This window comes from Miniopterus natalensis, chromosome 16, assembly GCF_054644295.1.
Source record: "Miniopterus natalensis isolate mMinNat1 chromosome 16, mMinNat1.hap1, whole genome shotgun sequence".
Taxonomy (NCBI): Eukaryota; Metazoa; Chordata; class Mammalia; order Chiroptera; family Miniopteridae; genus Miniopterus; species Miniopterus natalensis.
In genome coordinates this window covers 13,760,311-13,788,250 of record NC_142096.1, presented here as the reverse complement: position 1 = coordinate 13,788,250, position 27,940 = coordinate 13,760,311, and the positions used below count along the sequence as shown (strand labels likewise).

At 37.4% G+C, this 27,940-nt stretch overlaps 1 protein-coding gene across 7 annotated transcripts; it reads left to right on the top strand.

The window, feature by feature from the left end:
- The first annotated feature begins 180 nt into the window (after nt 1–180).
- Nucleotides 181–27,104, top strand: RAD21 (RAD21 cohesin complex component). 7 transcript variants are annotated; one of them, XM_087825366.1, is made up of 14 exons: nt 181–269; nt 7,228–7,405; nt 11,969–12,098; nt 13,127–13,226; nt 14,531–14,637; nt 15,344–15,550; nt 15,984–16,109; nt 16,429–16,551; nt 18,653–18,876; nt 19,956–20,115; nt 20,534–20,682; nt 23,277–23,426; nt 24,613–24,696; nt 25,383–27,104. In XM_087825366.1, exons 2-14 carry the CDS (start codon nt 7,262–7,264, stop codon nt 25,572–25,574), a joined length of 1,896 nt encoding a protein of 631 aa, XP_087681492.1. In that variant the 5' UTR covers nt 181–269; nt 7,228–7,261; the 3' UTR covers nt 25,575–27,104. The 7 variants fall into 7 exon arrangements, with proteins under 7 accessions (XP_087681492.1, XP_087681493.1, XP_087681494.1 ...); XM_087825367.1 differs by lacking the exon at nt 181–269 and adding an exon at nt 432–515; XM_087825368.1 differs by lacking the exon at nt 181–269 and adding an exon at nt 608–685.
- Nucleotides 27,105–27,940: the final 836 nt, after the last annotated feature.

Sequence of the window (27,940 nt, the reverse complement as noted above, 5' to 3'; positions counted from 1 at the left end):
GAGCCGCGCAGGCGCACAGGTACCATTTTGACCGTAAACATCCTGCCGATTTGAACCGAGAATTTGGGCGGCAGGAAGAGCTGCGCCGTAACGGCAGCCATCTTGTTTGTTTGAGTGAATCGGAAAGGAGGAGGCGTCGGCTGTGGCGGCGGCGGGGGCTGCTCCGAAGCTATACCTCACAAGGGCTCCCCCCCTTTCCCCGCCCCCTCCCCCGACCCTTTTCCCCTCCCCAGGCCACCCAGCCCGCTCTACTCCCGGCGGAGAGCTAGGTAAGCTCCTCGGCCGACCCCTCCGTATCCTCCTGCTCCCTCCCCCCACCCCTTCCCCGCCGTCTCGCGATCGGGGAGCCGGACTCCGGGGGGCGGGAGAAGGCGGCACTCGCCGCCCCCCGGGACGCCGGCGGGGCAGCCACCCGGGAGCCCCCGAGCGGCGGCGCCGCCCGCCCGGGCCGCTTCTCCCCGGGCCCGCCCTGGGCTGGGACCCGCGCAGCCTGGGCCCGCATCGTCGCCTGTTCGGTAACAATCGGTTGTGGCCCGTTCCAAGGCCCCCAAAGCCGTTACTGTGCGGGCTCCTTGGGGAGCAGCATCTCCCCGAGGAGGCAGAGGAAACCTGGAGCCGCGGGTGTCCAGGGAGGGGAGGAGGTTTGAACGAGCCCGCTCTAGGGACCGGGCCGCCTACTCCTCGGGTAAAAATGGCTGGCTGGCTGGCTGGGAAGACGCGGGAGTCGGGGCTGGAGGCGGCGGCGGCGGGCCCGGCGCCCGCGATGTCAGCCCCGAGGGGCAGCTACGGTCCGGCGAGCGTGGGTGCGGGGGTCGGAGACTCGCGGGCGCCGCGGGGCCGCAGGGCGGCGGCGGGCCCCTGGCCAGGGGCTGCTGCTGCTTCCCCTCCCCTTTTTTTTTTTTTTTTAAAGGAAGAAATTTTACGTTTGGGAATTAATATCGGACAGGCCAATAGAAAGCGCGATCTAGGGAAGCTGCTTCTGATTCTTAGGAAATGAGCAAAATTGGTGTGTCGTCCCCCCGCCCCCCGACTTTTCTAACGATGAAGACTCTGGGCTGTGCAGACGCATTGGGGAGGTGTGTGTGTGACAAATGCTTGGTGCCTTTTTCCTCGCTGAGAAAGGCTGCGGATGACCCGTGCGAGTGTGGGGCGACGCTTTCGAGCTGTGCTGCCCGACTGAGCGGCCTTCTTCAAATTTGAAAGGAGGAAACGCTGGAGGGTCTGTCTGGCCACCTTGTGATTTGTCAGGCTGTCTTGAGCGTTCAGAAACGCGCCTGTGTTTTTTATGGTTTCTGGTAAAGGGTTGTGTTTATCGGCTTCTCTACGAGCGAAAGTTAATCTTGGCTCCCGTTACACGGTTTAGAATAATCACTAAATTCCAGAAAAGTTGTCCCTGTTTTCTGAAATTGAATATAAATGCCAGTGAGCTGTGTGAGTCTGCAGAAGTTTGGTGACAAGGCTGGAGAAGCTTTGCTACGTTACAGAGTCAGTAAGTTTCTTTGTTTAATGTTGAAGGCAACTAATTGTTTTTGAAACAAGACATTGATGAGGCTGATTAATATCCAGTGATTAAGTTACTTAACAGTTTGTAGGTAGCTGAGATGACAGCAAGTGCATAACAGAGCTTTTTTGTACTCAAGTCAGAATTACATTGGTAGAGTATGACCTTTATTTACCTTTTTTATGTTTATAAAGACAACACATTAGTACACTCTAGAATTACGTTTTAATTAAATGTATTCTTAAAGTTGAGAATTTCCCAATTCCTATTTATTGGAACATAAAATTCTTAGCAGTTTTGTCTTTGTAGTTTGGTACAAAAGAGAAACTTCTAATTCTTGAGAAGTAAATATTCTGTGTTTTTTGTTTAAATGTAATGTCAAAATTGTTAGGCATGATCATGCTGATTAGTATATATTGTGTGAGTTTTTTGAAATTGTTTTCATCCACAGCAGCGCTGTCTTAGGTATGCTGTTCTAGGTAATTCTCATAACCGTGTCTGGTAAATATTACCACATTTTATAAATGAGAAAGCGGAAACTCGGATGTTAAGTGACTTCTAACCATTACAAAACAACTAAGGAAAGAGCAGAATTTGAACTGAGGACTGATTGTAAAACTCTTGTTCAAAGAATGTTAGTACCAAAAAGGGGGGATCTCTAGTGTGAAGGGTTGGAAATACCTTCTGTCCCTGAAACACTCCCCTAGCCCCCCACCCCCACCCCAGAGAGAGAGTTCCATTATCATCTCAGGTTTTGGCATTTTCCAAGGGTAGTAAATCACTGAATTTAAACCTTTCAGGTTTTTATAGGAAAGTGAACTACACAGATTAAGCCGCTTAACTTGCTAGTTAATGGAGTGGTCATGACTCCCAATATAATTTTACTTTGAATAGGTGATGTATGTGTATGTCCCAAGGTTTAAAAAAAAAAAAAATCAAATAGTACAAAAGCGTAGGCCTTACTTTCCAAGCAGATCCACTTTCCAGAGGTGACCATTGTCATCACTTTCATTTGTACAACACAGATATGTCGTGCTTATGCATGTGCAGGTAATTTATGTAGAGAGCCCTCTTTTTTTTTTCTTCTACCTTTTTTTTTAATCCTCACCTGAGGATATTTTTTCCATTACTTTTCAGAGGTATGTACCCTTGGCTGGAATTGAACCCGTCACCCTTCAGTCCGAGGGCCGACAGCTCTAACCACTGAGGGAAACTGGCTAGTGCAAGCCCTCTTTTCAAATACATATATTATCCTTGTTCAAGGCTGCTTGGAATTCTGTTATATGGCTGTATTAACTTGTTAAAAGTCTGTTATTACTGCCCAGGTGGGTTACTGTATTTCTAATCTTTTGCTATTAAAAGTCATGCTGGCTAGGCAACATAGTGTTACAATTAGAGGTGTGGGCTCTGAAGTTCAAGTTCCGTTTGCATTAAACATTAGTGACTTTTGACACATTACTTACCGTCTTTTTCTTTGTTTTCTGGCCTGTAAAATGGACCAGTATAAATTTACTTTATAGGGCTGTCATGAAGAGGATGGATACGTAAAATACTTAGAGCTTAGTAAGATTTAAACAAATTTTTAGTATTAATGTTATACATCTCTAAGTATATCTTTGGCATTATTTCTGGCAGTACAGTTTCTGATTAGGAAGTATGAGTGTTTGAAATTTTCATAAGATGTTGCTTAAATTGCCTTTCAAAGAGGCCATATACAACCACTGTCCACGAACATCACTGTAGATACATGAGCTGTAACTTGACTTTGGCTTTTTGAAAAGATCTTAAAGAAAATGCTGGGTTTTTACATTCCTGAATGTGTTCTAAAATATCAGTCTTTCTGCCATTTCACATCAGACTTAAATTTATTTTTTTAGGAGCAATTGAAAAAAGTTGTTTGCTGCTTTAGAAAAAATTGAGACATCAAAATTTCTAAACTATGCTCTGGGATGCTGGCCTTCTGCTAAGGTCTTCTGTAAAGGGTTAGCAAAATTTAGAATCTTCAGAACCTGCAGAGATTAATCAACTTTTTTGTTTTAAGGCTGGCTAAAGTTTGGTATTATTAAGGGAGAGAAATGGTTTAAAAGGCAACAGTGATTACACTTTCTCCTTATTTAGATATAAGCCAATAGTTGATTCACCACTGTACCTCAGGCTTCCTTTAGTTATTAGGATGATTTCCTCTTGCTAATTATTTCCCCAAATAATTTCAGCAGCACTCTGCTGTAGTTACCCCCCCCCCCCCCCAGTCCCATGTCAAGAAAACATCTATTTAGGAATCTCTGCCTCTGCATAGCTGGGATATTTTAGGCATGGTACTCTCTTAGTAGCTGAAGTGCTGGCCATGACTTACTGACACCTGTTGAGAAGTACCAGTAGTTTTAATTTCTAAAATCTCCAGAATTATTTACATATTTCAACTATTAGATCACTTGGTATATCTTATTTCCTTATTCATTAAGCACATATTTAGTAGTTGTCATGTGGCAGGCAGTATTCTAGAAGCTAAATATTAAGAAGGGGTTTTTATTTGGAACACAGCTGTCTTGTGGAGTAGCACTTGGGACTTGTATCTGACAGTGACTATATTTCTAAGAACACTGCCATATTGGATTGCTACAAAATCCTGTAGGTTTTATTTTTAGTGCTGTAGAGGCAGCTTAATTTTTGTGCTAACTTGAAGGCTTCAAGTAGAAGCACTGATTTGCAACACAGGAGGCTGTCTTTGACTATGGCAATATATTCTGATCTATAAAATATTTCTAAGTGGGATACAGCATACACTTGAGACATTATTTAATGCTTCTGCCTTAGAGTGTTTGATCTGAATTCTTCCTGGCTTAATATTCATTAGTTCTTTCCTTAACTCTGTATTTGAGATAGAGTTCACAGCATTAGGCAGTTGGTGAAACCTGTTTTATTTTTTTCTTTTGAGAAAATTTTCCAAGTGTGAATTAATGACCCCCTAGGAGCATCTGTTCAGAGAATGAGAATTTGAATACCCTTTGCTACAATAGAAAACGGAGATGAGGCAAACCTGACTGAATTACTCCTGCACCTCCACCCTCCCAAACATTTTTGACAGGCATGCAATCTCTTGCCTCTGATACGTTTAACTAATGTATATTTTCCGTACATCATTGGAAAGAATGGGCACAGTTTTTAATTGAAAGGACAGTAAGCAAAGTTCTCATTTTAAAACAAAAATTAGAATTAACTTACTCTGGATCTTTTTTTTAAAAAAGCTAATTCAAAAGAAAGTTTACATTCCACTAGCGGTGACTGAGAGGTGCTGCTTCTGGGTATCCTCACCAGCACTGTTGTTAACATTAATTTTTATTTTAGCTCTTGTAATAGGTGTGTGGTGAAGTCTTAATTACTGGTGATGTTGAGCATCTCTTCTTCTTATTTGCTACCAGTATATCCTTTTCTGTGAAATTGCTCATTTCTGTTGCTCATTTTCTAATTGGATTTTTTAAACTCTGGTTTTGAGAGGTTTTTATATATTCTAGATCCAGGTCCCTGTCAGATACAGAATTTGCAAATACTTTTTTCCCCACTGTATCTTGTTTTTGCATCCTCGGTGGGCTCCTTTGTAGAGGAAAATTTATATTTGATAAAAGCCAGCTTATTGGTGTGTTTTTTCTTATGGGACATGTTTTTGGTGTCATGTCTAAAAATTCTTAACCAAGTTTTAGGTACTAAAGGGTTTCCATATTTTTTTTCCTAAAAACTTTATAGTTTTGCATTTAAGTCTGTGATTTATTTTAAATTAATTTTTATATAATGTGTGAGGTTTGAGTCAAGGTTCATTTTTTTTTTTTGCCTGTGGATGATATCCAGTCACTCAAGCACCATTTGTTGAAAAGACTATTCTTCCTTCTTTGAATTGCTTCTGCATCTTTATGAAAAGTCAGTTGGGCTTATTTTTGTGGATCTATTTCTGTGCTATCTGTTCTATTCCATTGATCTGTGTGTCTTTCTGCCATACTATATAGCTACAGCCTACTGTAGCTATATAATAAGTCTTGAAATTGGGTAGACTTTTTTTTTTCAAAACAGTTTTAGCTATTTTAGTCCCTTTTCCTTTCCATATAAACTTTAGAAAAAGTCTTTTCAATACCAATAAAAAAAATCACAGTAGGATTTTGATAGGGGTTATATTAAAGTTTCTTCAAAAACTTAAACATACACTCAGCCATGCTATCCAGAAATCACACTTCAGGACATTTGTCCTAGAGAAATGAAAATGTATGCTCACAAAGAGTCTATATACACACATACTTATAGCAGTTTTATTTGCAGTAGCCAAAAACTGGAAACAACCAAATGTCCTTCAAGAGATGAATTGCTAAGTAAATTGTAGTATATGCATCCCATGGAATGCTAGTCAGCAATAAGAAGGAGCATACTGTTGATACATGCAACAATTTAGATGTATCTCAAGAGCATTATGCTGAGTCCAAAAAGTCACATACTATACAATTCAATTTCTGCAACGTTCTCCAAATGACAAAATTAGAGATGAAAAAGAGAATGGTGGTTGACAGGGCATAGGAATAGTACCAAGCAAGGAAGCGGGGGGAAGTAACTTTGTGATGAAGAATTAGCTCTATATCTTACTTGCGTGGGTGATGGTTTCACAGATCTACACATGTGGCAAAGAACTGTTGCATACGCTGTGTCAGTGTCAGTGGCCTGGTTTTGAAGTACTTTTCCTGTGTTATGGGTGTGCTTGAGTTTATTTCTGTAAAAGCATCACATATTCTATTTGTGGGCATTTTAGAAAAAGATAGGAATTCATTTGGCAAATAGACTTTTTAAAATGTATGAAAAGGGGAAAAATAATATAAGGGCAAAAGCGATTTACACAGTTAATATACTCTAAGCTGGAATGTTCAGGCTGCCTTTTTTCCTTCTGTATTAATACATTAGCTTGCGGAAAGAAAGAGAATGTGAATAACATACTTGTATTTATGCTAAGACTATTAGCATAAGATAAATGTTACACTGTATCATTGTCTTGAATTTAGTTTTTAAATTATAAGTAGACAAGTGCTTTTCAAGTTCTTGAGTTGAAATAACTAGATACAATACTTTATTTTTTTAAGCTTCAGCTATTCTAAACTACTCACCATAGGCCCAACCCACCTATTTGTCTTTGCTTGGTGGAATATGAAATGCTTAGCAGAGTGCTCATCATGAGATACTGATTATTGTATAAAGCTGAGAAAATCTTAGTTTTTAATGGGGTTCCAAAAATGGAAGTTTACACATTGATGAATATTTGTGCCTGAATGTTTTTCTTCTTGGGCATTCTTTTCTTGCCATGAAGAATACATTCTCTAGCTTTTGGTCAGAAGCAGACTTTCTCCATGGTCAAGAATCAGGATAGGAATGGAATTAACACTTGATGGAACTTCAAAAATGATAGTTCTCTGGTGACAGTTTTACTTTAAAAGGAAGTAGCACTTTTAAGGTGGCAGCAGGGCGTGGGTATAATTTGACTCTTGCCCCTTTCCCTTCAGCTTTTAATATTTTGGGGTCTTTTTCTGCCCTCTTAAAAGTAAAGCAACAGGTTGTGCTATTTTTAATGCATACTAAATTCAATCCTTTTATAGTTTTCATACTTTTAGTATGAAATAGGAAACTTTTCAGACTGCTTATATGTTGTGATAAATATTTCAATTCTTACATGTATTTATATTAACTTTTTTCCTTTTCAGGTTTTTTCCTCCTGTTCGATAGTCAACCAGAACAATGTTCTACGCACATTTTGTCCTCAGTAAAAGAGGGCCTCTGGCCAAAATTTGGCTAGCGGCCCATTGGGATAAGAAGCTCACCAAAGCCCATGTGTTTGAGTGTAATTTAGAGAGCAGTGTGGAGAGTATCATCTCACCTAAGGTATGTTTGATACTGTTATTTTCATTCATTTTGTTGATTGATTGTTGATGTGTAAAATAGACTTCTATAAATCAACTTTTAAGTAGGCATCTACGTATATTGGAGGCAAAGAGAATCCATAGATTATCCAGAGTTCCAGTTTGATATTCTCTCCTCATGCAGATATTTTCATTTGCCTGTAGATAACCATGAGTTCAGGCAGTACCCAAATATTTTATATTTGGCTTTCTAGATATTTTTATGCTAAAATATGTGTGTGAGCGCTCCTCATTTGGGAATTTACAAAATATTCAAAATAAAGACGTATTAATTAGAAAAGGTTATAGGGGGCAGATCTGTCTTATCTATCTAGCAGATAGTATCCATACCACTTGCTCCACCTAAACTTCACAGGACTGACTACTTGCTGTTTCTTGAAGACTTTTTCCCCATCTCAGGACTTGGGTGCTTTCTGTGCTCTTCTCCAAAATATTTAATTCCTCTCTATCTCCCGCTAGAAGGGAAGCGTCATGTATGTCCTGCCCTTATCTGCCTTGTTGACTGCTCTGTTCCTGGAGAAGCTTTTATTAACATCCTCTGAAACTGTTCTGAAGCAGTGATTTCCACCCTTGGATTTCTTAGAAATAGAATAACGTAGAGTAGTATGGGGCTTTTGTGTTGCCAAGAAAGGATCTTTAAAACACACAGATGCAATTCATCATTAGCATTTCATTGAAGAACAGACATGTTGACTTCAAAAATGTACGAAGGAATCTCAAAATAAGGGAAGCCCTTAAATATTTTATATCTATAACATCTGTGTTCTAAAAGTCCTCTCCTGGACCTTATACATACATGCACTAATTGTCCTGTTGTAAAAACGTTCAAAATCACAGCTGTCTGGATCAGCATTGGGAGCTACTCCTTAGCATAGGTAGTTTGGACAATATTGGCATAATGTGTTAAATGAATAAGACTAGTTCTTTATTGCTGAAAGAGTGAGGTGTTCTTGGAGAATTAAAGCATGGATGTTGCAGAGACTTGTTCAGAAAAGTTACATGGGAAAGTGTATGTTTTAGATGGGGAAAGTGAGAGTTTGTATTTGGAATTAGAGTAAATTATAAAGTGTCTGCATGTGGAATTTTTGCTGGTTTTAGAGTTATAGCTACTAGAATTTATTGGTTTTAAAGACATTTCTGTCATGTTATTTCTAAGACAATACTAATTTCAAAACTTTATTAAAATGAAAACTTTACAGAGGAAAAGAAGTAACCTAATAGCCTTACCACCTATAGAAACCTTTAGTATTTTGATGTCTTCTAGACTTTAATTTGTGCATGTGTTTTACACATAATTTTTGTCTTTTTATGCATGTACACAAATACTTCATTAATTAATATGTTTTGTAACAAGACTGCATTCAGGAAAAGCTCTGGTCATAGTTCTGTCATTTTTTAATGGTTGCATTGCAGTGTCATAGTCTCTATCCACAGAACTTAAATACAGAAAAACAGAAACAGACTTGACCAAAATTGAAGCAAGGTAATTTGCATATTCATAAATTCACTATAGAAATATTAATGTGTATGATTGTGGGAGGCTGCTCTGTACACTCCTGGGGATGTTTTAGTATATAGCAGATGTACTGCCTTACCTTTATAATATTCAGAAGTTCTGAATTCCAAACCACATTTGGCCCCTAGGATTTTGGGTAGAGAATTATGGACTTGTGTTGATTACGTATGATTTATGTTATCAGTATTTTTTTTTCTAATAATCCATGTTTTTTCCTAAATTTTTTTATTTTAGTTCCTCTGGTCTTATGCAGTGCAGCCATTAAAAATTATGATAATGTTATCAAAAGAGCCTTTTTTAAACAGTCTCTTTACAAAACAGGATGATGGAGTTTTTACGTACACACACAAAAAGAAGGAAAATGATGAGTACGTGCCTACGTGAAGGCCTAGAAGGCCAACCAGAGTACTGGTGAAGGCTTCTTGAGGTGGTAGGATTGCAGGTTGTCTTTATTTTTCTCTTTTTAAAAAACCATTTAGTAAACATTGCTTGCTAAATCTTCACACCTATAAGTCTTTCCTTAACCTTAATGTTTAGGAATGTAATTGAAGGGCCAGGTGATAAATTCACATTTTTAGATTACTGATAGGCATTAACGTTTCCTCTGTGAGGAGATTGTACCAGATTGCACTGCCAGTCGAATTGTATGGAAACATGATTTTCACTTTTTTATAGGTATGCTTATTGAGATAAATTTATGGAAAAGGAGAAATTTAGCTCTTTTCTTTAAAATGATATATGTGGGTAATCTTTAACATCCATAAGCAAATATTGAGGGTGATTTGCATGTCCTTAAAAGGACAACAAGTTTTTTCATAGTATGTGCAGAGTACTTTGCACCCTGTTAGGGACAAGACAAATAGTATGCACCAACAGCCGCAAAGCAAGGCATCCTTAGGTTCAGGAATAATATAAAAAATTGCAGAGTATATTGGAAGAGATAACTTAATTTAAGAACCATTTCTAAGTGGGTTTTTATTTGATTGATTTTACTTTATTGTGATAGAATAGAAAGATATTTCCACAGGGTAAAGTGATGATCTGAAAATTTCTAATGTTTGCTCTTGGTATGCAGTTGGGAATGCTGGTTTAGTTGTTTAGAGCAAGTGCCAGACATGGCTCAGTTGGTATTGCGTGCCTTCTCTTTTTTCCCTTTTGTGTGGTTGGAACAGGCACTGGCAACCTCTGCAGAACTCTCCCTGGATATAGAAACTGTGTTCTTCATTATACCTGTGCTCTTAGCATGAGCTAGGAGCTAAACTTTGAACCAAATTAATCCAGAAAGAAAGCCTTTACCCAAACACTGCTTGTAAAGGTGGTTAATTCTGGACAAGATAATGGCAAGCAAAAGTGTTTTGGTTTTTCTCTCTCTTCCTTTCTTAGGTGAAGGTACAGTCAATATTAAGTTTCCTAAGACCATATTATAAAAGATTTTCATTTTCCATTCATAGCAATAAGTCCTGGATTTTTATCATATTTATTATAACTTTAGAATTTATAGCAGTAAACTTTAGCAGTATACTTCATAATTTTTGCTGTAACTCACGTCAAGTGGCCTTAAATATAGACCCTGAGAGTCATTATAAATGGAATTCTAGGTACTGTAGAGAGGGCACATATAACTTAAAAGTAACATGTTTTGTAAGTAATGTAATTTCTTAGTTATAATTTAAGAAAATGTTTAATAATGTTCTTTGCTACCTTAGAATTTGCTGAGTTTTATGATATGATTTGGAAAATGACCTGAGGAAGTATGAGTTCATGTTGTCTTATTCCCTCAAAATTTTTTCTTGGTATCCATAGCCAGAGGAACTTTGAATCCTTCTGTGTACGTGGGGTGTTTACTTCTCTCATTCTTTTTCCAACTACTGCATCTCATCCCACATAAGCGTTTATCAAGATCTACCTTGGAAAAACAGGCCAAGGAGTGTATTTCCCCGTGAAAAAAGATGGGCGCCATTTTCCTTTATGACTAGGCAGCTTTCCAGTCGGGTACTAAAATCTCCATGAAAGCGGCTTATACAGTAAGGAAATGAACAGTCTTACTTGATTAGAAGTTTAGAAATAGAAAGACACAGGGTTGATTCAGCAGGTCAGTGATGTCACCCAAGGACTCACCATTTTGAGTGTGTTGGCTTCTTGTCCTCACACTTTCGGGCCTCTTTGGTACAGGGTGACTGTAAGCAGCTCCAGACCCCACCCACTTGCAGTGCAGGAGAGGGAGGAGGGGGCATGTTTCTTTCATGGGGAACCTTTCTTAGGAGCTCCTTGACATACTTTATACTTACTTCTTTGGCTGAGCTGTTAACATGCTCACTCCGGGGTAAGCATTAGTGCCTAGCCAGTTTGGCTCAGTGGTTAGAGCGTTGGCCTGGGGACTTAAAGGATCCCATGCTTGATCCCTGGTCAGGGCTCCTGCGAGAGGCAGTCAGTCAGTGTGTCTCTCTCACATCGATGTTTCTCTCTCTCTGTCTCGTTTCTCTTTCTCCCTTCTTCCACTCTCTCTCTGTCTCTCTGAAAAGCTGTGGAAAAAATATCCTTGGGTGAGGATTTTTTAAAAAAGAGTAGGCATTAGCAGAGAAGAATGAAACAATCACCCTTCCATGGGGACATTTGTTTCCCAAACAGAATCAGTTAGTTCAGATAGCCATCAAGGAGCAGTGGCTCTGGATTGGCCTTTAAAAGTGCCACATGCTCCTTAGTGTGCTAATGACAACAATCCACTAAATGCTTTAGTACCTGCTTCATGGCTACCTTCATGTCTGTCTGTGTTAACTTCATGAATTACTGCTAGTCTATCCTTTGGGGGTACTTGGGGAATTGACAGGTAAAGGGAGTGAGAAAATACAGGTGATGGAGATAACTTCAAATAAATGATTTTAAAAATAGGAAGAAATAAAGTAAAAACTGCCTATAAATTGAACAAAATACAAGCTTTGGGGTATGATTACCTATAAAACCAGAAAATTAACTTTATAAATTAGATTAATATCAATGTTTTGTTCACAGGTAAAGATGGCACTTCGAACATCAGGACATCTCTTACTGGGAGTAGTTCGAATCTATCACAGAAAAGCCAAATACCTCCTTGCAGACTGTAATGAAGCATTCATTAAGATAAAGATGGCTTTTCGGCCAGGTATTGTTGACTTTTTAAAAAATTTTGGACTTTCTTATGCTTGGTGTGAAACACTACTTAAAAAAAAAAATTCTATATCAGCATGTCCTATTTTAATTTCAGTACAAAGGACCCTTCAAAATACAGCAAGGCTTCGAGGGGCAGGGGTTCGAGGAGGAAGCCCACTTTACTTTTGTTCTACCTATGTAATTGTGACAATCACCCCTTCTTTTTTCTTCCTTTGGAGCTGCCTTTTTCGTTTAACCCCCTTGTAGCAACTTACGTAGAACTCAGTCGTGAGAGATTAAACTGTTGGAAACCAGTTATTACATGATTTTTAAAAATACAGCTCAGAAAAGAAAATTTGAGGTTTTGATTTTTCTCAAATAATTTTTAAAGCATTGATGAAATTTTATTCTAATAAAAGTAATCTGAATGTATAAGAGAGATGCTTTATACAGTATTTTCTAGTAAGGTTATATTCTAGTACTTGAATTTATTTTACTGTATGAATAGTGAAATTTTTTAGATCTGAGATGATATTTTAAAAGCAAAATATTTAAGCAGAGGCTGTGATACTTGAATGATTTCTGACACAGTTACTAAGTGCATTGTGTTTAAATAACACACTTTTTTGTTTTGTCTTTAAAGTAATGTGCATTTATTACAGACAGCTTGAAAAATATAAAGGAAATTAATCTCTTATAGTCTCACTTTCCTTAAAAAATCAACTCCTCTTAACATTTGGGGTACTGGTTTGCAGTCATTCCATGTTCCTTATAAATTCCATGCTTATCTTTAACTATTTGTTCATATGCTCTTATAAAGACTTACTAGCTTTGTGCATAATTAGTGCTTTGACTTTTTTTTGTAAAGGAAGTAGTAGGGTTTATGATTATAGAGAAACAAAAGTACTTGTGCTTCAGTGTACTTTACATGTTATCGCCCTTCTAGAATAGAACCTTACGAAATCACACCGACTTTACCTTTCTTGTATCCCAAAATAATCTGGTGTAGCCAGTCCTTGAAGCTTCTCATTTCTTTTCCAGGTGTTGTTGACCTGCCTGAGGAAAACCGAGAAGCTGCCTACAATGCTATTACCTTACCTGAAGAATTTCATGACTTTGATCAGCCACTGCCTGACTTAGAGTATGTCTTGTTTTTATTTTTTTAATTGTTGACTTGGTCTACAAGAAAACATACTGGCTTGTACAATGTACAGTCTCGACATTGAATTAATATTTAGCTGAAATACATACTCTTTCATTAAGGATAGTAGAGCCTAAATGGAAGTATATGTATTTCTAACTATAATCTAGAAGTGCCTCTATGAGGAGAAAATAGTGTAAAAGGTAATCAGTTTTAACACAGCTAAGATACAAGAATTCTCATGTGCTTAGGTCAAAGCTTATATAAACAGAACAGTTGTCCAGGTGTGTGCTTTACATCAGGATATCAGTAAACTTGAACTATTGCTTTATGATTTTTCTTTAGGAGAATATATTAAAATCATCTACTCATAATTTTCTCTTTTTTTTTGCCAAACTATACTCAGCCACAATTTTTGTATTTTTATTTTAATAAATATATGAGGTAGCTTTTTTTGAAGAGCATGAAAGAGTCATTGTCAAAACACACATTTAACAGGAGAAAGTTGTACAGAGATGGCCATTATAGCAGAATACTGTGGTATATTGTTTCTCTCCTCAAGTCCTCAAAATCCAGCTATCACTACCATGACATGAAATGTGACTGTAAGTTTCTAAGTGATTGATGAGCACTGTTGACCACCAAGAAACCCTCTATACCAAATCCCATTTATCTTTTGACAAATTTCTCTGCTTTTTAAAATTATCTATGACTCCTAATTAAATTTGCATCATTTTGATTTTTGTGTGTGTGTGAGTTAATTATCAATGATTGGCAATTTTATTTCATATGTTCTTCCCCAACTCACCTTCCAGTCCCCACTGAATTATTTTAAAGCAAATAACACATATCTTGAATTCTGTAAATACCTCAGTATGTGTCGCTTTGGAAGTAAGGAATTTTTAAAACATACCCATAATAGCATCATATTGTTAGAAAAATTGAAGTAATTCCTTAGTATATATCCAGTTAGCATTCAAATGTCCCAGTTGACACACACAGCCCTTTTTATCCCTTCTAGCTTGTTTGAGTATGCAGTCTGCATACTGCACTTGGTTGATATGTGTCATAGCCTCTCAGGAATCTACACTAGCTCTATCTCCCCCTTATGTTTTTCCTGTATATACCATATTGCCTTATGTAGTGATTTCTATATATTATATTTTGCTTGCTGGTCATTGATGGCTTTAAAATTTAAATACAAATTAAATTAACATTCAGATCATTCAGGTTCTTGGACTATGTTTATTACTTTATAATTACAATGAGACTTGACTAAAATGTATTTGAAATTTTTTTTATAGTGACATCGATGTAGCCCAGCAGTTCAGCCTGAACCAGAGTAGAGTGGAAGAGATAACCATGAGAGAAGAAGTTGGGAACATCAGTATCCTACAAGAAAATGATTTTGGTAATAGAGAAACAAATCACTAGCTACTAGCTATGTTATAATTAAGCTTGGCACTGCTAGCAATTTGAAAAAGAAAACCAGACATATGTTACATTCACAATGACAGAATAACAAAATTTCATCTCACACATTTTTACATGTGAGATATTTTAAAAGAACTTCCCTTCCTACCAGTTTATTAAGCATCATTTCCATTTATGCACCAGACTTAGAGTTCTTTCTTTGCCTGCTCCTACTTACACAGTGATAAAGCATATATTGATTTGTGTGAAAAGTCTCAACGTTGACGTAATGTGCACTTTTAAACTATCTGTGTTGGAACAGTTGCATTGTGCACCCGTTCTTTTGGAATAGTGTTCAGTCTGGTAGCAAGCCAAATTCTTTTCTTGATGAAAACCTATTATAACAAAGTTTAAGTCTGTGAATGTTAATGTAACCTAACAGGGATACATATTTAGATTTTCTTATATTTAGGATAACCTAAATTTGGATCTTACCTTTGAATTTGCTAGTCATGCCCGAGCATCAGTTTATGAAATATATAGATGCTAAAGATTTGAAATTTAAACTAGATGTTTTAACATTCAAAGATAAAGAAGACTTCAGAAAGCAAATATGACATCATAATTATAAATCATTAACCTTTTTTTTGTAACAGTGATGTTTCTAACTTTTTTCAGCTAATGACTAACTAAAATTTATTCAGGTGACTTTGGAATGGATGACCGTGAGATAATGAGAGAAGGCAGTGCTTTTGAGGATGACGACATGTTGGTCAGCACTAGTGCTTCTAACCTCCTGTTAGAGCCCGAACAGAGCACCAGCAATCTGAATGAGAAAATTAACCATCTAGAATATGAAGACCAGTATAAGGATGACAATTTCGGAGAAGGAAATGATGGTGGCATATTAGGTAGGTCACAGGTGGCTATTCTGACATAGTTTCTTCATTCATGTGTTAGAGCTGCTGTTAATCCTGTTTCTCGAGTAACTCTCTCGGCATGTATGTGTGAACTGTGACCCTTGGCTCAGTAAACATTCTCAGTTTTAAATTTTACTAGTCCTTAAAACTGCTCTGCTGGTGTTTGAGATCTACGATAAGTAGATATGTTTTAAATAGAGATAACTAGGGAGCGTAAGTTAGAAATGAGAAATGTGTTTATATACTAAGTGTTTTATTCTTTTGCACACGACCTTGTAGAGAAGAGAAACAGATGCAAATTGAATACAGATTTAAATTTTTAAATTTAATCCATTTTAACATAGTTTTATTTTCCCAGTGATTGGGTATTGTTCTTTTAGCATTTCTTTCATAAAATGTAGCTAAATTGCATTCCCCATTTCAGATGACAAACTCATTAGCAATAATGATGGCGGCATCTTCGATGACCCCCCTGCGCTGTCGGAGACGGGGGTGATGCTGCCGGAGCAGCCGGCGCACGATGACATGGACGAGGACGATAACGTGTCAAGTAAGCAGCTGGCGCTGAGTGGCCTGGGCCTGGCCTGTGGTTCCCAGAGGGTGGGCGTGGACGAGCCACGCCGAAAGGTGGGGCCGGCAGTGCTCATGATCGATCACTGGCTCTGAGCCTCAGGTGGTTAACCACATGCCCCGCCCCCTTTTTTGTCCAGTTGGGTTCAGCTTTGGAGGGACTTCCTCAGAACTAGAAAACTCTTTTCTTGGTACCAGTGGTAGGTTGGTGTTTTTTCCAGTGTTTCAGGAACTCGTTCGCCATTTGTGGGGTATCTGTAAATACCAAGCCTTTTGTGACCAGTTTTCTGTTTTTATAGTGGGTGGCCCTGATAGTCCCGATTCAGTGGACCCTGTCGAACCACTGCCAACTATGACTGATCAGACAACACTTGTTCCCAATGAAGAAGAAGCCTTTGCTTTGGAACCGATTGATATCACTGGTGAGCATACCTTTCGACTGAACTTCCTCGTTCTGGCTGTTGTCCACTAAACTGCTCTCATTTTTAGATAATCTTTCTACTTTGTCGCAGTCATGTATCAGAATATTTGTATGTGTTGTTGTGAAATATAAAAACATAGAACAAGTTGTCTGCTATTATGTATCTTTGTCTTTCTGGATTCCCAAAGTGCCAACAGGTCATGTGTGTAACAATTAGAAAACATTGGAAGCTGTTTTATAGTAAAATACAGGACTTCTAAAGTTCTATATACTCTAGCTGCAATCTAGGAAAACCTAAAAATACTTTTTCTTTTTAAACTGGAACTATCAAAGATTCTAAAAGCAGTATTGTTGCCATGGTGCTTATTAAGAAACATAACAAAACATTTAATTGGGGTTGCTGCTTCTGAATGAAAGAGGCAATTTGAGATATATAATTTGGATGTGAAACTTTAAAATTTCTAGATGGTTTATGGGTAGAATGGGATGGAATACTTGAAATCAGTTACAGTATATTTCAAGATATAGTTATTACTTTTGAAAAGAACAAGGTTAACCTTTTGGGTTTTCTACTTAAAATCTGGTCACCAAAAATTATGTGTGACTTGGGCTTCTGGTTTTTAAAGAGTGTTTACTAAGTACCTGACTGTTTAGGAACTAAAATGTAACAGTGAAATCTTTATCCTCATGCAACACTAATTAGGAGACCATGAGTAAGTAAAATATGTGCTGTATTAGTGACATATTACAGAGGACTATAAATGAGGTAAAGGGGATAAGCTGCAGTGTTTCAAATAGGATTTTTCAGCTATTTTAAGAACTTTTACTTTCAAGGAAGGGAACTCTCAGTAGCTGGAGGACAGTTTAGACAAAGGCTGTCACTCTAAAAAATCTTTTTAAATGTTGAACCACTCAAATAATTTATATATAAAAAGCTGTGGGAGCCCTGGCCTGTGTGGCTCAGTTGGTTCAAGTGTGATCCTGTGCACTAAAGGGTCACGGGTTCAATTTCTGGTCAGGGTGTGTACAGGAGGCAATCTGTCTGTTTCTCTCCCTCTGCCTCTCTCAAATCAATAAAAACATGTCCTCAGGTGAGGATTAAAAAACAAAAGAAAACCTATGGGGTATAACATGTGTGACAGGATGAAATCTTAAGGAATTTATTTAATCCTATGAGCTTTTCTGTTATCTTCAGAAACTGAGATAACACTGCCTACTGTGCAAAGTTTTACTAAGGTTTAGAAATAAATATATGTGTCTGTGGTGGAGTTCCAGGTCCATCTGACGGTTTGGGCTTGTTTCACGTCATCAAGCTGCTTGTACAACTGCCATATATGAATTGTAACTTTGCCAATAAAATCATAGTAATTGCAACCATTTATGGAGGACTCAATCTATGCCAAACGGTCTAAATATTTTACAACTGCTATATGTGGTTGGCCATATTGCAAATAAGAAAATGAAGAGGGAGGTAAGCAAGATGAAGTTAACTTTTCTTACCTTTCACTCAACTAATAAGGCAACCCAGAACTTGAGCCCAAGTGTGATATATTCCATGTTTACTGTATAAAGTTACATAGGTAAATATGAATTGGTTCTTGAGTTATTTTACTCATTTTGTACTAAATACATATTCATTTATTCAGAAAATTTTTATTGAACACCTGTTGATTGCCAGCCTTTATTCTGCATGTTGCTTGGGAAGCCTCATTTAAAAGAGATTCTGGCCCTGACTGGTGTTGCTAGTTGGTTGGGCATCATCTAGTGCACCGGTACACCGGAAAGATTGCTGGTTCACTTCCCAGTCTGGGCACATGCCCTGGTTGCTGGCTTGATCCCTGGTGGGGGCGTGTAGGAGGCAGCTGATCAACATTTCCCTCTCACATTGATGTTTTTCTATCTTCCCCTCTCCCTCCTTCTCTCTCTCTCTCTCAAAACCAATATAAAAATCTTTAAAAAACAAAACAAAAATGAGAGATTCTGCCCTCATGAGGTTTTACTTCTGGATTGGGTTTGTAGAAAAACAATACAGTGAGACCAAGTCTGGTTCTGTGTGGTTTATGCTGCCCTCTCAGGAAAATGACCATCTTTTATCATTTCAGTCAAAGAAACAAAAGCCAAGAGGAAGAGGAAGCTAATTGTTGACAGCGTCAAAGAGTTGGATAGCAAGACCATTAGAGCCCAACTTAGTGATTATTCTGACATTGTTACAACTTTGGATCTGGCACCACCCACCAAGAAATTGATGATGTGGAAAGAGACAGGAGGAGTGGAAAAACTGTTCTCTTTACCTGCCCAGCCTTTGTGGAATAACAGACTACTGAAGGTAATCCAGTTTGCAGAATTTTTTATTTCATGTACATTTTGACCATTTTCAAAAATACCTTTAAAACCTTTCTTTGAATAATTTTTGGTCAAGTATTTTTCAACTATATGGTGCCTTTCTTTCTTTCTTAAATCTCAGTATGCTGAACATAACTTGATCTGAAAGATCATGATAAATGAGTGACACTTGCATTTCTAAAAGATGTAGAATGAATATTCCCTGTACAAAGAAACTACTGACATTTTTAATCTCTCTCAACCTCCTTTGATAAACTATTAGTTCTGTTGCTTTACTTGTGCACTGTGCTTCAAATCTGTTATCTTTAGTTGTTGCTTTCTGGATAAAACATCATGGTTATACTGTTCCCACTGGCTTTATGAGAATAGGCCCTGTCTGCTCACTAGATTCCAGAGTATTCCAAAGAAAGATTCTGAGGCTTCTAATGATGCAATGCTGTTAGGCTGTTAACTTCTTCCTAAAGTTGAACCAATTGATTTTACTTTATTTCACTGTGTTCTAAATTTGAAGTGTTTCATAGCGGCAAGACAATGGTAAAACTGCTATTTGTTGAAAGCATGGTCATATACAGTATTTATTTGGAAGATTTATGTTTATATTTTTTGACTTAGTGATCTTATTATAGGAGTTTTTCCTAAGGAAGTAATTCACAATATGGAAAAGCAATTTCTCTGAAGATGTTCAATTACATTGTTGTTTACATTTAAAATTTTTAAACGAAACTTAAAATATTTAAAAGTGGTTCAAGCGTGAGACCTATGTGTGTATGGAATATTATGCAGGCATTTAAAATGTTAAAATGGTAGTTAATTAGATTACCATATATAATAATAAGTGAAAAAGCTCTACATAAAGCTATTTGGTATGATCCCAGTTGGATTGAATTTTAAGTATCAATATGAAAATAAACTTCAGGCAAATAAATTAAAACCTAAGTCCTATCTCTGAGTTACAAGACAGTGGATTTCAATTTTTAACTTCCATCTTTTTAAAAATTTAGCTGAAGCTATAATTTGAAATCTTGTATTTAAAATAGTTTTTTTTCTTAATTTTTTTTATAGCTCTTTACACGCTGTCTTACACCTCTAGTTCCAGAAGATCTTAGAAAAAGGAGGAAAGGAGGAGAGGCTGATAATTTGGATGAATTCCTCAAAGAATTTGAAAATCCAGAGGTTCCCAGAGAGGACCAGCAACAGCAACACCAGCAGCGTGATGTTATCGGTCTGTTCTATTGGTATAGTTCCCTGATGAAGTTTACATGAACATTTGGCTTAAAATTTACCTATATATTATCGAAATAAAAGAAATCAGGAACAAGGGAGTATACTCCACTTTTGGACAACAAAATGCATGCCTTATTATATTGTGTGATTGCTTTGTTAGATATGAAGTTTTCTGGCTGCATGATAGTCTGCTGAAGGATTGTCCTGTATTGGACTAGAGATGAGACTTTTAAGGTCCTTTCCCACCTTTAAGTGTATTGTTATAAATTGACTAACCTTTGTGGAGGTAAAATTTTACTTGGCCATCTTCATTAGAGAAAGTACCTATATCTTAGTGTATTAGTATTAAAAGTAAATGGTTCTGAAATACTGTTTAAGACTGTATGACCTAAGTCTCTTCATACGGCCAATTGCAGATGAGCCCATTTTGGAAGAGCCAAGCCGCCTCCAGGAGTCAGTGATGGAGACCAGCAGAACAAACTTGGATGAGTCAGCCATGCCCCCACCACCACCTCAGGGAGTTAAGCGAAAAGCAGGACAAATTGACCCAGAGCCTGTGATCCCTGTAAGTAAGCACATCTCTTCCATCACGATGTTTGGGGGCATTCAGACAATCATTTTAAATCCCTAGTAGTAGCAAGTGTTAAGGAGCCCTTTTAAAGTATCTTGGTTCAGGCAGGAAATGCAAAGTAATGGGCCCAGAGAGGAAGAATGGTAGCCAGTGGTATGAGCACAATGTGCCTTAAGTGAAAGAAGATGCTCTAGGAGTTGTCAGTCTTTCTGACTCTTGGATAGTCTTGCTTCAGAGTGGCCTAAAGTGAGCATCCTTGACTCTGAACTTGGTTCTGGTTTTATTTTTCTTAAACATTAGTTCAGGGTGAATTTGACAATTCTAGATAAAATAAGAAAAGCAGTATATTGAACCTGTTAAACTCTACATGTATTAAATCTTTTGTCAGTAAAATGAAACTTTCTGATAAATAGAATTTTTGTACTTGAAAATAAGCTAGTAGATTCTTGCACATTCCAAGCCAAGTGGGGACAGGTTGTCACTTCCAGTTCCAGGTGTCTAACCACTTTATCTTGTTTTCTTTTCTTTATGAACAAGATTGAACATTTTCCAGTTTTATTAAGAAATAATTAACGTAACTGTGTTAGTTTAAGGTGAAAGCGTAATGTTTTGATATATGTAAATATTATGAAATGATTACAATAAGTTAACATTCATTACCTCACATAGTTAAAATTTTTCTTGTGATGAGAACTCTTAATATCTACTCTCTCAACTACTTTAGTACATAATTACATATTAATTATGATCATTGTACTGTGTATTAAATCCACAGAATTTCATCTTATAACTAGAGGTTACACTAGTAACCACCATTCTCTCCACTTACATGAGTTTGGCATGTCTAGATTCCACATATAAGCAGTATCATACCATATTTGTCTTTCCGTGTCTGACTTATTTCACTTAGCATAATGCCCTCAAGGTTCATCCATGATGTTGCAAATGACATGATTTTCTTCTTTCTCATGGCTGAGCAAGTACTCCATTGTGTGTGTGTGTGTCATGTCTTTATTCACTGACAGACATTTAGGTTGTTTCCATTAATCAGATTTTTTTTTACTTGAGTTGTGAGAGTTTTTTATCTGATAAAGGGTTAATATTTTTTAAATATATGAGTTGCAAATATTTTCTTCATTCTGTAGGTTGCCTTTTTATTTCTGCTTTTGATGTCAGATCCAAAAAATCATTGCCAAGATCAATATCAAAGAGCTTATGGCCTATAATTCCTTCTAGGAGTTTGAATGCAATACCAGAAACCATACAAGTCTTTAATGATTCTATTTTGTGTTTGGTGTAAGAGATTAGGGATCCAGGTTTTTTGGCACCATATATAGAAGAGACTGTCCTTTGCCTGTTAAATATTCTTGGCTTTTTTGTTGTAAATTAATTGACTGGATATGTGTGGGTTTATTCCTGGGTGCACTATTCTGTTCCAGGTTCTGGTTAAATCTTTACCAAATATTCTTGCATATCTCCAATACTAGGCACTTTTAGGCTATCGTATTAAGTAATCAGAGTATCCTTTTCAAATTGCTGAAAGAAAGTGAAGTAACATCTGGTTACTTCATCAGACTAGCTACCATTAAGTTTACTAAAGATATGGAAACTAAAATAGGTGGAAAGGAAGTAAGGTCTGACTTAGGACTTCTCAACCTTTAAGTCTACATAGAATAAGTGAATCTGAGTAAAGGAGGCTCTTGGTTCAGCCTCCATCAAGAGGTATTGGCCAGATACTCTGCCAGTTTTAAGAACTAGTTCTCTGTGCCCTCTGGTGGTAAGAAGTTGTCGAAAGGAGCATTTTTCTCTCTGAGCTCAGGAATCGGAATGGGGACAGGTAGATAAATGTGTTATTCTAGTACCTCTCCTGGTAATTGTTCCTTGCCATTCCTTTGGTTTGTTACAGTTTTTTAATGCTCTCAACTGTTAATAGTAAGCCTAAGAGGAAGGAAATTCAAGAGATGGACCCCAAAAATAATGTCTTTATTTGCTTCCATAAGCTTCAAGACTATTTACAGCCCAAGCTTAGTTGTGATAGCCTTAAAGCAGTTTTATGCAGTAATGGTGATAGTACCAGGCTAATTGATGGTAAGGGTTTTTTGCACTGCCCTAGAGTTGTTCTGTGTTTCTTTTTAAATGCTACTGTAGAGAGTTTGGAGGATGTTTACTGTGTATAGTTTTTCTTACTTGCACATTTCTCACATAGACTTTTAAGTTTTTGACTCCTGAAAAGTAAGTATAGAAACATTTTTGTTCTAGAATAATAAGATAATGGATTCATTTCTTTTGCAAACTACGATACTTTAATGTTGTGCTTTATAAGTAAAAAAAATAAAAAGATACAGGGTGGGGCAAAAGTAGATTTACAGTTGTGTGTGAAAAGTTTTCTTGTATTATTTTCCACAAGAACACCCGAAAGCCTCCTTTTGCCCTGCCCTGTATAACCAGTTTCTGATTGCAAGGAAGCACAGCGCCATGGCCCAGTGTTTCTTTCATTTTGAAAACTTTAGCAACTATGTATTTGCATATTTAAAAGAAGCTACCCTTAAAATATGCACCTTTAATTGCCTTATTTTTATTGCTTTAAGCCTCAGCAGGTAGAGCAGATGGAAATCCCGCCTGTAGAGCTGCCCCCAGAAGAGCCTCCAAACATCTGTCAGTTAATCCCTGAGCTGGACCTTCTGCCAGAGAAGGAGAAGGAGAAAGAGAAGGAGAAGGAGGAGGAGGAGGAGGAGGAGGTAAGGCTCTGCACAGCCCGCCCCGCCACGCAGGGCCCCTTCCGGCTCTGCTGCGCTGCTCCCTCCCGAGGGATGAAGCACGTTCAGACACAAGCAGGGTTTCACCGATGCACATGGGTCTGGCTTGTCATTGAGAATACAGACTATGCTGTGCTGTACCTCATTGCTCCCAGGTGGCTTTCAGGGACAGGGGACTGCCCTGCACTGACTCTTTTTGCTTGACATCTAAATTGTAGCTGATTTCATTACCTTGTGGTCAGTAGTCGATTGTCATTTCTTATTAGTACTGTTATCTGTGGTCTGGAACTCAGATAACCAAACATTTTTCATGCATGAATTTTTTTCGTTAGACTGGGGTGGGATGTAATTTATCATTATGCCAGCCATAGACTTCATAAGCACTTATTGCTTAGGATTTCATATGAGCACTACATTGTTTTAAAGTCAAAATTGAGCCCCAGAACTACCCTAGCCTATGTAGTGCAGTGTGCCATTATCTTAGCATTGAATTGGTATTTAAAAATCACTGTGCTTCCTATTATGTTGTAAAGCTGTTCACTTCTGGCTCTTTGGAACATGGTGGGTAGTTCTAACATCGCCTGGGAGCTAGGTGGCTCAAGTAAAATATATATTATGGGTCATAGCCCATTTCTTTTAAAACACCATATAGAACAATAACTTACTCATTTTTGCTAGGTTGTGGCCTCTTTTTGGTACTGGTCCACAGTGAGATTAGAAATCTGCCAGAAGATAATAGCTCATCTAGAATATCATGCTCCAAAAAATAATATGTACATATTCAGTTGAGATCATCAGTATGTTTGGTGGCATAGATGATTAATATCTCAGCGTAAGTTCCTTATGTTAACAGGGGCCAAATAACCACCCAGCAGTAGTCCATGGACCATGCTGTATAGACCACATCTTTACAGACCAGTACAGAATCATCTGTTCAGCCAGATGTTTGCCTGTAGGTACAGAGGACTTTCCTTTGTAAATTTAAGAAAGACAAACTTGATACTAAATCTAAGTGATTTTTCAGCAGCATCAAGTATAATTTCCTGTTAGTCAAAATAGTTCCATTTAGAGCTTTCAGGAGATAGAGAAATATTTCCTTTTGCAGCAGAGTTTTATCGCAGAGTTTTATGAGTTTATTTTTTTAATGTGTGGGGTCATCTTCCTTCAGGATGAAGATGCTTCTGGTGGTGATCAAGATCAAGAAGAAAGAAGATGGAACAAAAGGACTCAGCAGATGCTGCATGGTCTTCAGGTATGCCGGTGCAGTCTTGGAATCTTCAGCAAGGACTTGTGGCATTACTCCCTCAGAAAGTGCTATAACCAGAAAACCTACCTTTGTGAAACTTTTTCTAGAACTATATATTTTAAACTATTTTAATACATAAACTGTTAGGCCAAGGGGTTAGCCTGGAAGTTATTCAGGGGAATACTTTCCTATGGTTTATCTCAAAAAGCAGAATTGTAGTGGTGATTTATGGTATTCCTTTGTGTGTGATCTTACTTAATTTCTCTGAATCATTAAATTTGTTGAATCATTGTAATGTCAGATGTTACTTACCCTTGGGCCTTAAAGTATCAGGTACAAGCGAGATATCTTAAGCATGGATGACATACCAGGGAAGTTGCTCAAGGTTTCCTAAAATAGATTCAAAGGATAGCTGGAATTAGTTGAAATTTAAGAAATACAAGTGCTAGATTTGACTGTTGTATCACATTAGGTGTCCAAAGAAATGAGTCATTTTAATAATAATCCCTGGATTTATGATTTTAGATATACTTTCTTTTTGTCTTCTTGATTAATGTGAGACTGTTACTATTCCAAGAAGTCTACTTCCAGCCTCCAAAAGAGTGAAAATACAGTATACCTTTTCCAGTATCCCAGAGTGGCATCTTACTATATAAATTACTTTCATTTTATTCTTTCTTTTTTTATTTCAGCGAGCTCTTGCTAAAACTGGAGCTGAATCTATCAGTTTGCTTGAGTTATGTCGAAACACGAACAGAAAGCAAGCTGCAGCAAAGTTCTACAGTTTCTTGGTTCTTAAAAAGCAGCAAGCTATTGAGCTGACACAGGAAGAACCGTACAGTGACATCATCGCAACACCTGGACCAAGGTTCCACATTATTTGAGCAGCTTAGAAGCATTGTAGCTAGTGTTCATTTCACTAGTGTGTACAAATTGCCCCCATGTGTAGGGCACACAAACCCTTTAAGAAAATTCAGATTTTTGTCTGTACAAAGTCTCTGCCTTTTTCTTCATTTTTTCCAGTATTTTAAATTTATCAGTTTCATCTTTAAGGGAAACTGCTTGTATGGATTGTGTTTGTATTCTGATGGAGAAAACAAGCACCCCAAGGACCAGAAGGTTATTTTAACAGTTCAGAACATATGTGTTCAATATTGGCACATGCAATAATGTTGAGTAGCAGTCAAAAGTCAGGATTTTTAGCTTTGTTCTCCATTACTGCATTGGAAAGGAAAACTTGTCAGGAAAAATGTCTGACCATTTAAGAACTAGGGTGTGAGTCTTAGAAAGAAATTGTCTTTTCCCATCAGTAACACTGGCAGTCTTCTTGGTAACCATTGTTCTTAGTGATGGTGCCCAAAACAGAGATTGTCCTCGAGATACATAAACTGTAATTCCATGATGACCAAGGGGGTGTGGGAAATTGTGTTGTAACTCATCCCCTTCAGCTACAAATGATAGGACTTGGTTTAAAGTGTTCTATTTTATAAATCATTCCATGAATATTTTTAATGAACCTTAACTATCCTGAAATCTGTTGTTTTAGTGAGGCTCTAAAATGAGCAGAAATAGACTTTTTAGAGTAGAATGAATTTAAACATTTATAATTTTCCAGGAGCTATAAATCAAAGTTTTAAAAAGATGTTTGGGTATATTTGAGTATTCAGATCATGAAACTAGAAATTGCTGTGCCAGCTAAAAGGAGGGCAGACTGATGGGAAATCATACACCTGGTTGACTTAACCTGTAGCAGACAATGCTGTAAAAACTATGGCTTCTCTGATATTTATTATAAGTTTTATTACTGACCTCTCTTTCCAACGCTGCACATACTGTGTTTGGAACTTCAGTAGCTTTGCAACAAATCCTATATCTGGTTTCCTATAATTTAAGTGAAGAAAAACATCCAAATAAAGGCTTTATAATTAACAGACCAGATAGCACCAGAAATTATGTGACTTATGATTATCAAAATGTCTTAACTTTTTAGGGCCGAATTACACTGAGAGTTCTAGCTTAAGTGTTGGCACTTTTGTGGAAAAAAAAAATCACGTTCAAAACTCAGACTTCAGTGTATATCCAATAATTTAAAATTAAGTGAAATGTTTTAAATTTGTGAACACGTAATTACTGTTTTAATGATTCATTTTCTTGAGAATGGTAATTGTATAAAATTGCTATTGCAGCTTTATTTTCACTATAATGTGCCTGTAAGCCGTTGATTTTTCCCCCTTTGTAAAAAGACATTGTAGATAATTGAATGTTTGATTATAGAAAGGTCATTAGTTTCTTGTTACACATTTTGTTAGTCTGGTTTTTGTTGCTTATTGGGTTTAATATTGTTCTTGAAAATAGTTGATGCTATGTTATGTATAACTTTTCTAATAAAAGTTATGTTATAAGCTGTAAAAAAATTTTTAAGTTCATCTTTATTGTTGAAAGTATTACAGGTGTCCTATATTTCCCCCCAGTTGATCCCCTCCACTTCACTCCCACCCTGTTCCCAAGCCTTCACCCCATTATTGTCTGTGTCCGTGGTTATGCATATATGCATATAACTTCTTTGGTGAATCTTCCCAGTCCCCTTCCCTCTGAGATATGACAGTCTGTTGCATGCTTCAGTGTCTCTGGATCTATTTAGTTCGTCAGATTCTTTTGTTCATAGGTGCTTCTTAAAGAAGACCCTTCAACATTCCATGTAGTACTGGTCTGTACTTAAAGGTGACAAACTCCTTTAGCTTTTCCTTGTTTGTGAAGCTCTTTATCTGACCTTCAATTCTAAGTGATAGCTTTGCTGGGTAGAGCAATCTTGGTTATAGGTTCTTGCTTTTCATCACTTTGAATATTTCTTGCCACTCCCTTTTGGCCTGCAAGGTTTCTGTTGAGAAATCAGCTATCTTATGGGAGCTCCCTTGTAGGTAACTAACTGCTTTTCTCTTCCTGCTTTTAAAATTCTCTCTTTGTCTTTAACCTTTGGCTTTTTAATTAGGATGTGTCTTGCTGTGGGCCTCTTTGGGGTCCTCTTGTTTGGGACTTTCCGAGCTTCCTGGACTTGTAAGTCGATTTCTTTCACCAGGTACAGGAAGTTTTCTGTCATCATTCTCTCAAATTGATTTTAAATTTCTTGCTCTCTTCTCCTCCTGGCACCTTAATAATATGAATGTTGGGCCTCTTGAAGTTGTCCCAGAGACTTCTTATACTATCTTCATATTTCTGGATTCTTTTCTTGCTCTTCTGGTTGGGTGTTTTT

Excerpts from the sequence above, each read along its gene's own strand:
- RAD21 (XM_087825366.1), top strand. The coding sequence starts at position 7,262 with ATGTTCTACGCACATTTTGTCCTCAGTAAAAGAGGGCCTCTGGCCAAA. Across the intron at positions 12,099-13,126 it reads AAAGATGGCTTTTCGGCCAG|GTGTTGTTGACCTGCCTGAG; the intron begins GTATTGTTGACT and ends TTTCTTTTCCAG. Across the intron at positions 23,427-24,612 it reads AGGAGGAGGAGGAGGAGGAG|GATGAAGATGCTTCTGGTGG; the intron begins GTAAGGCTCTGC and ends ATCTTCCTTCAG.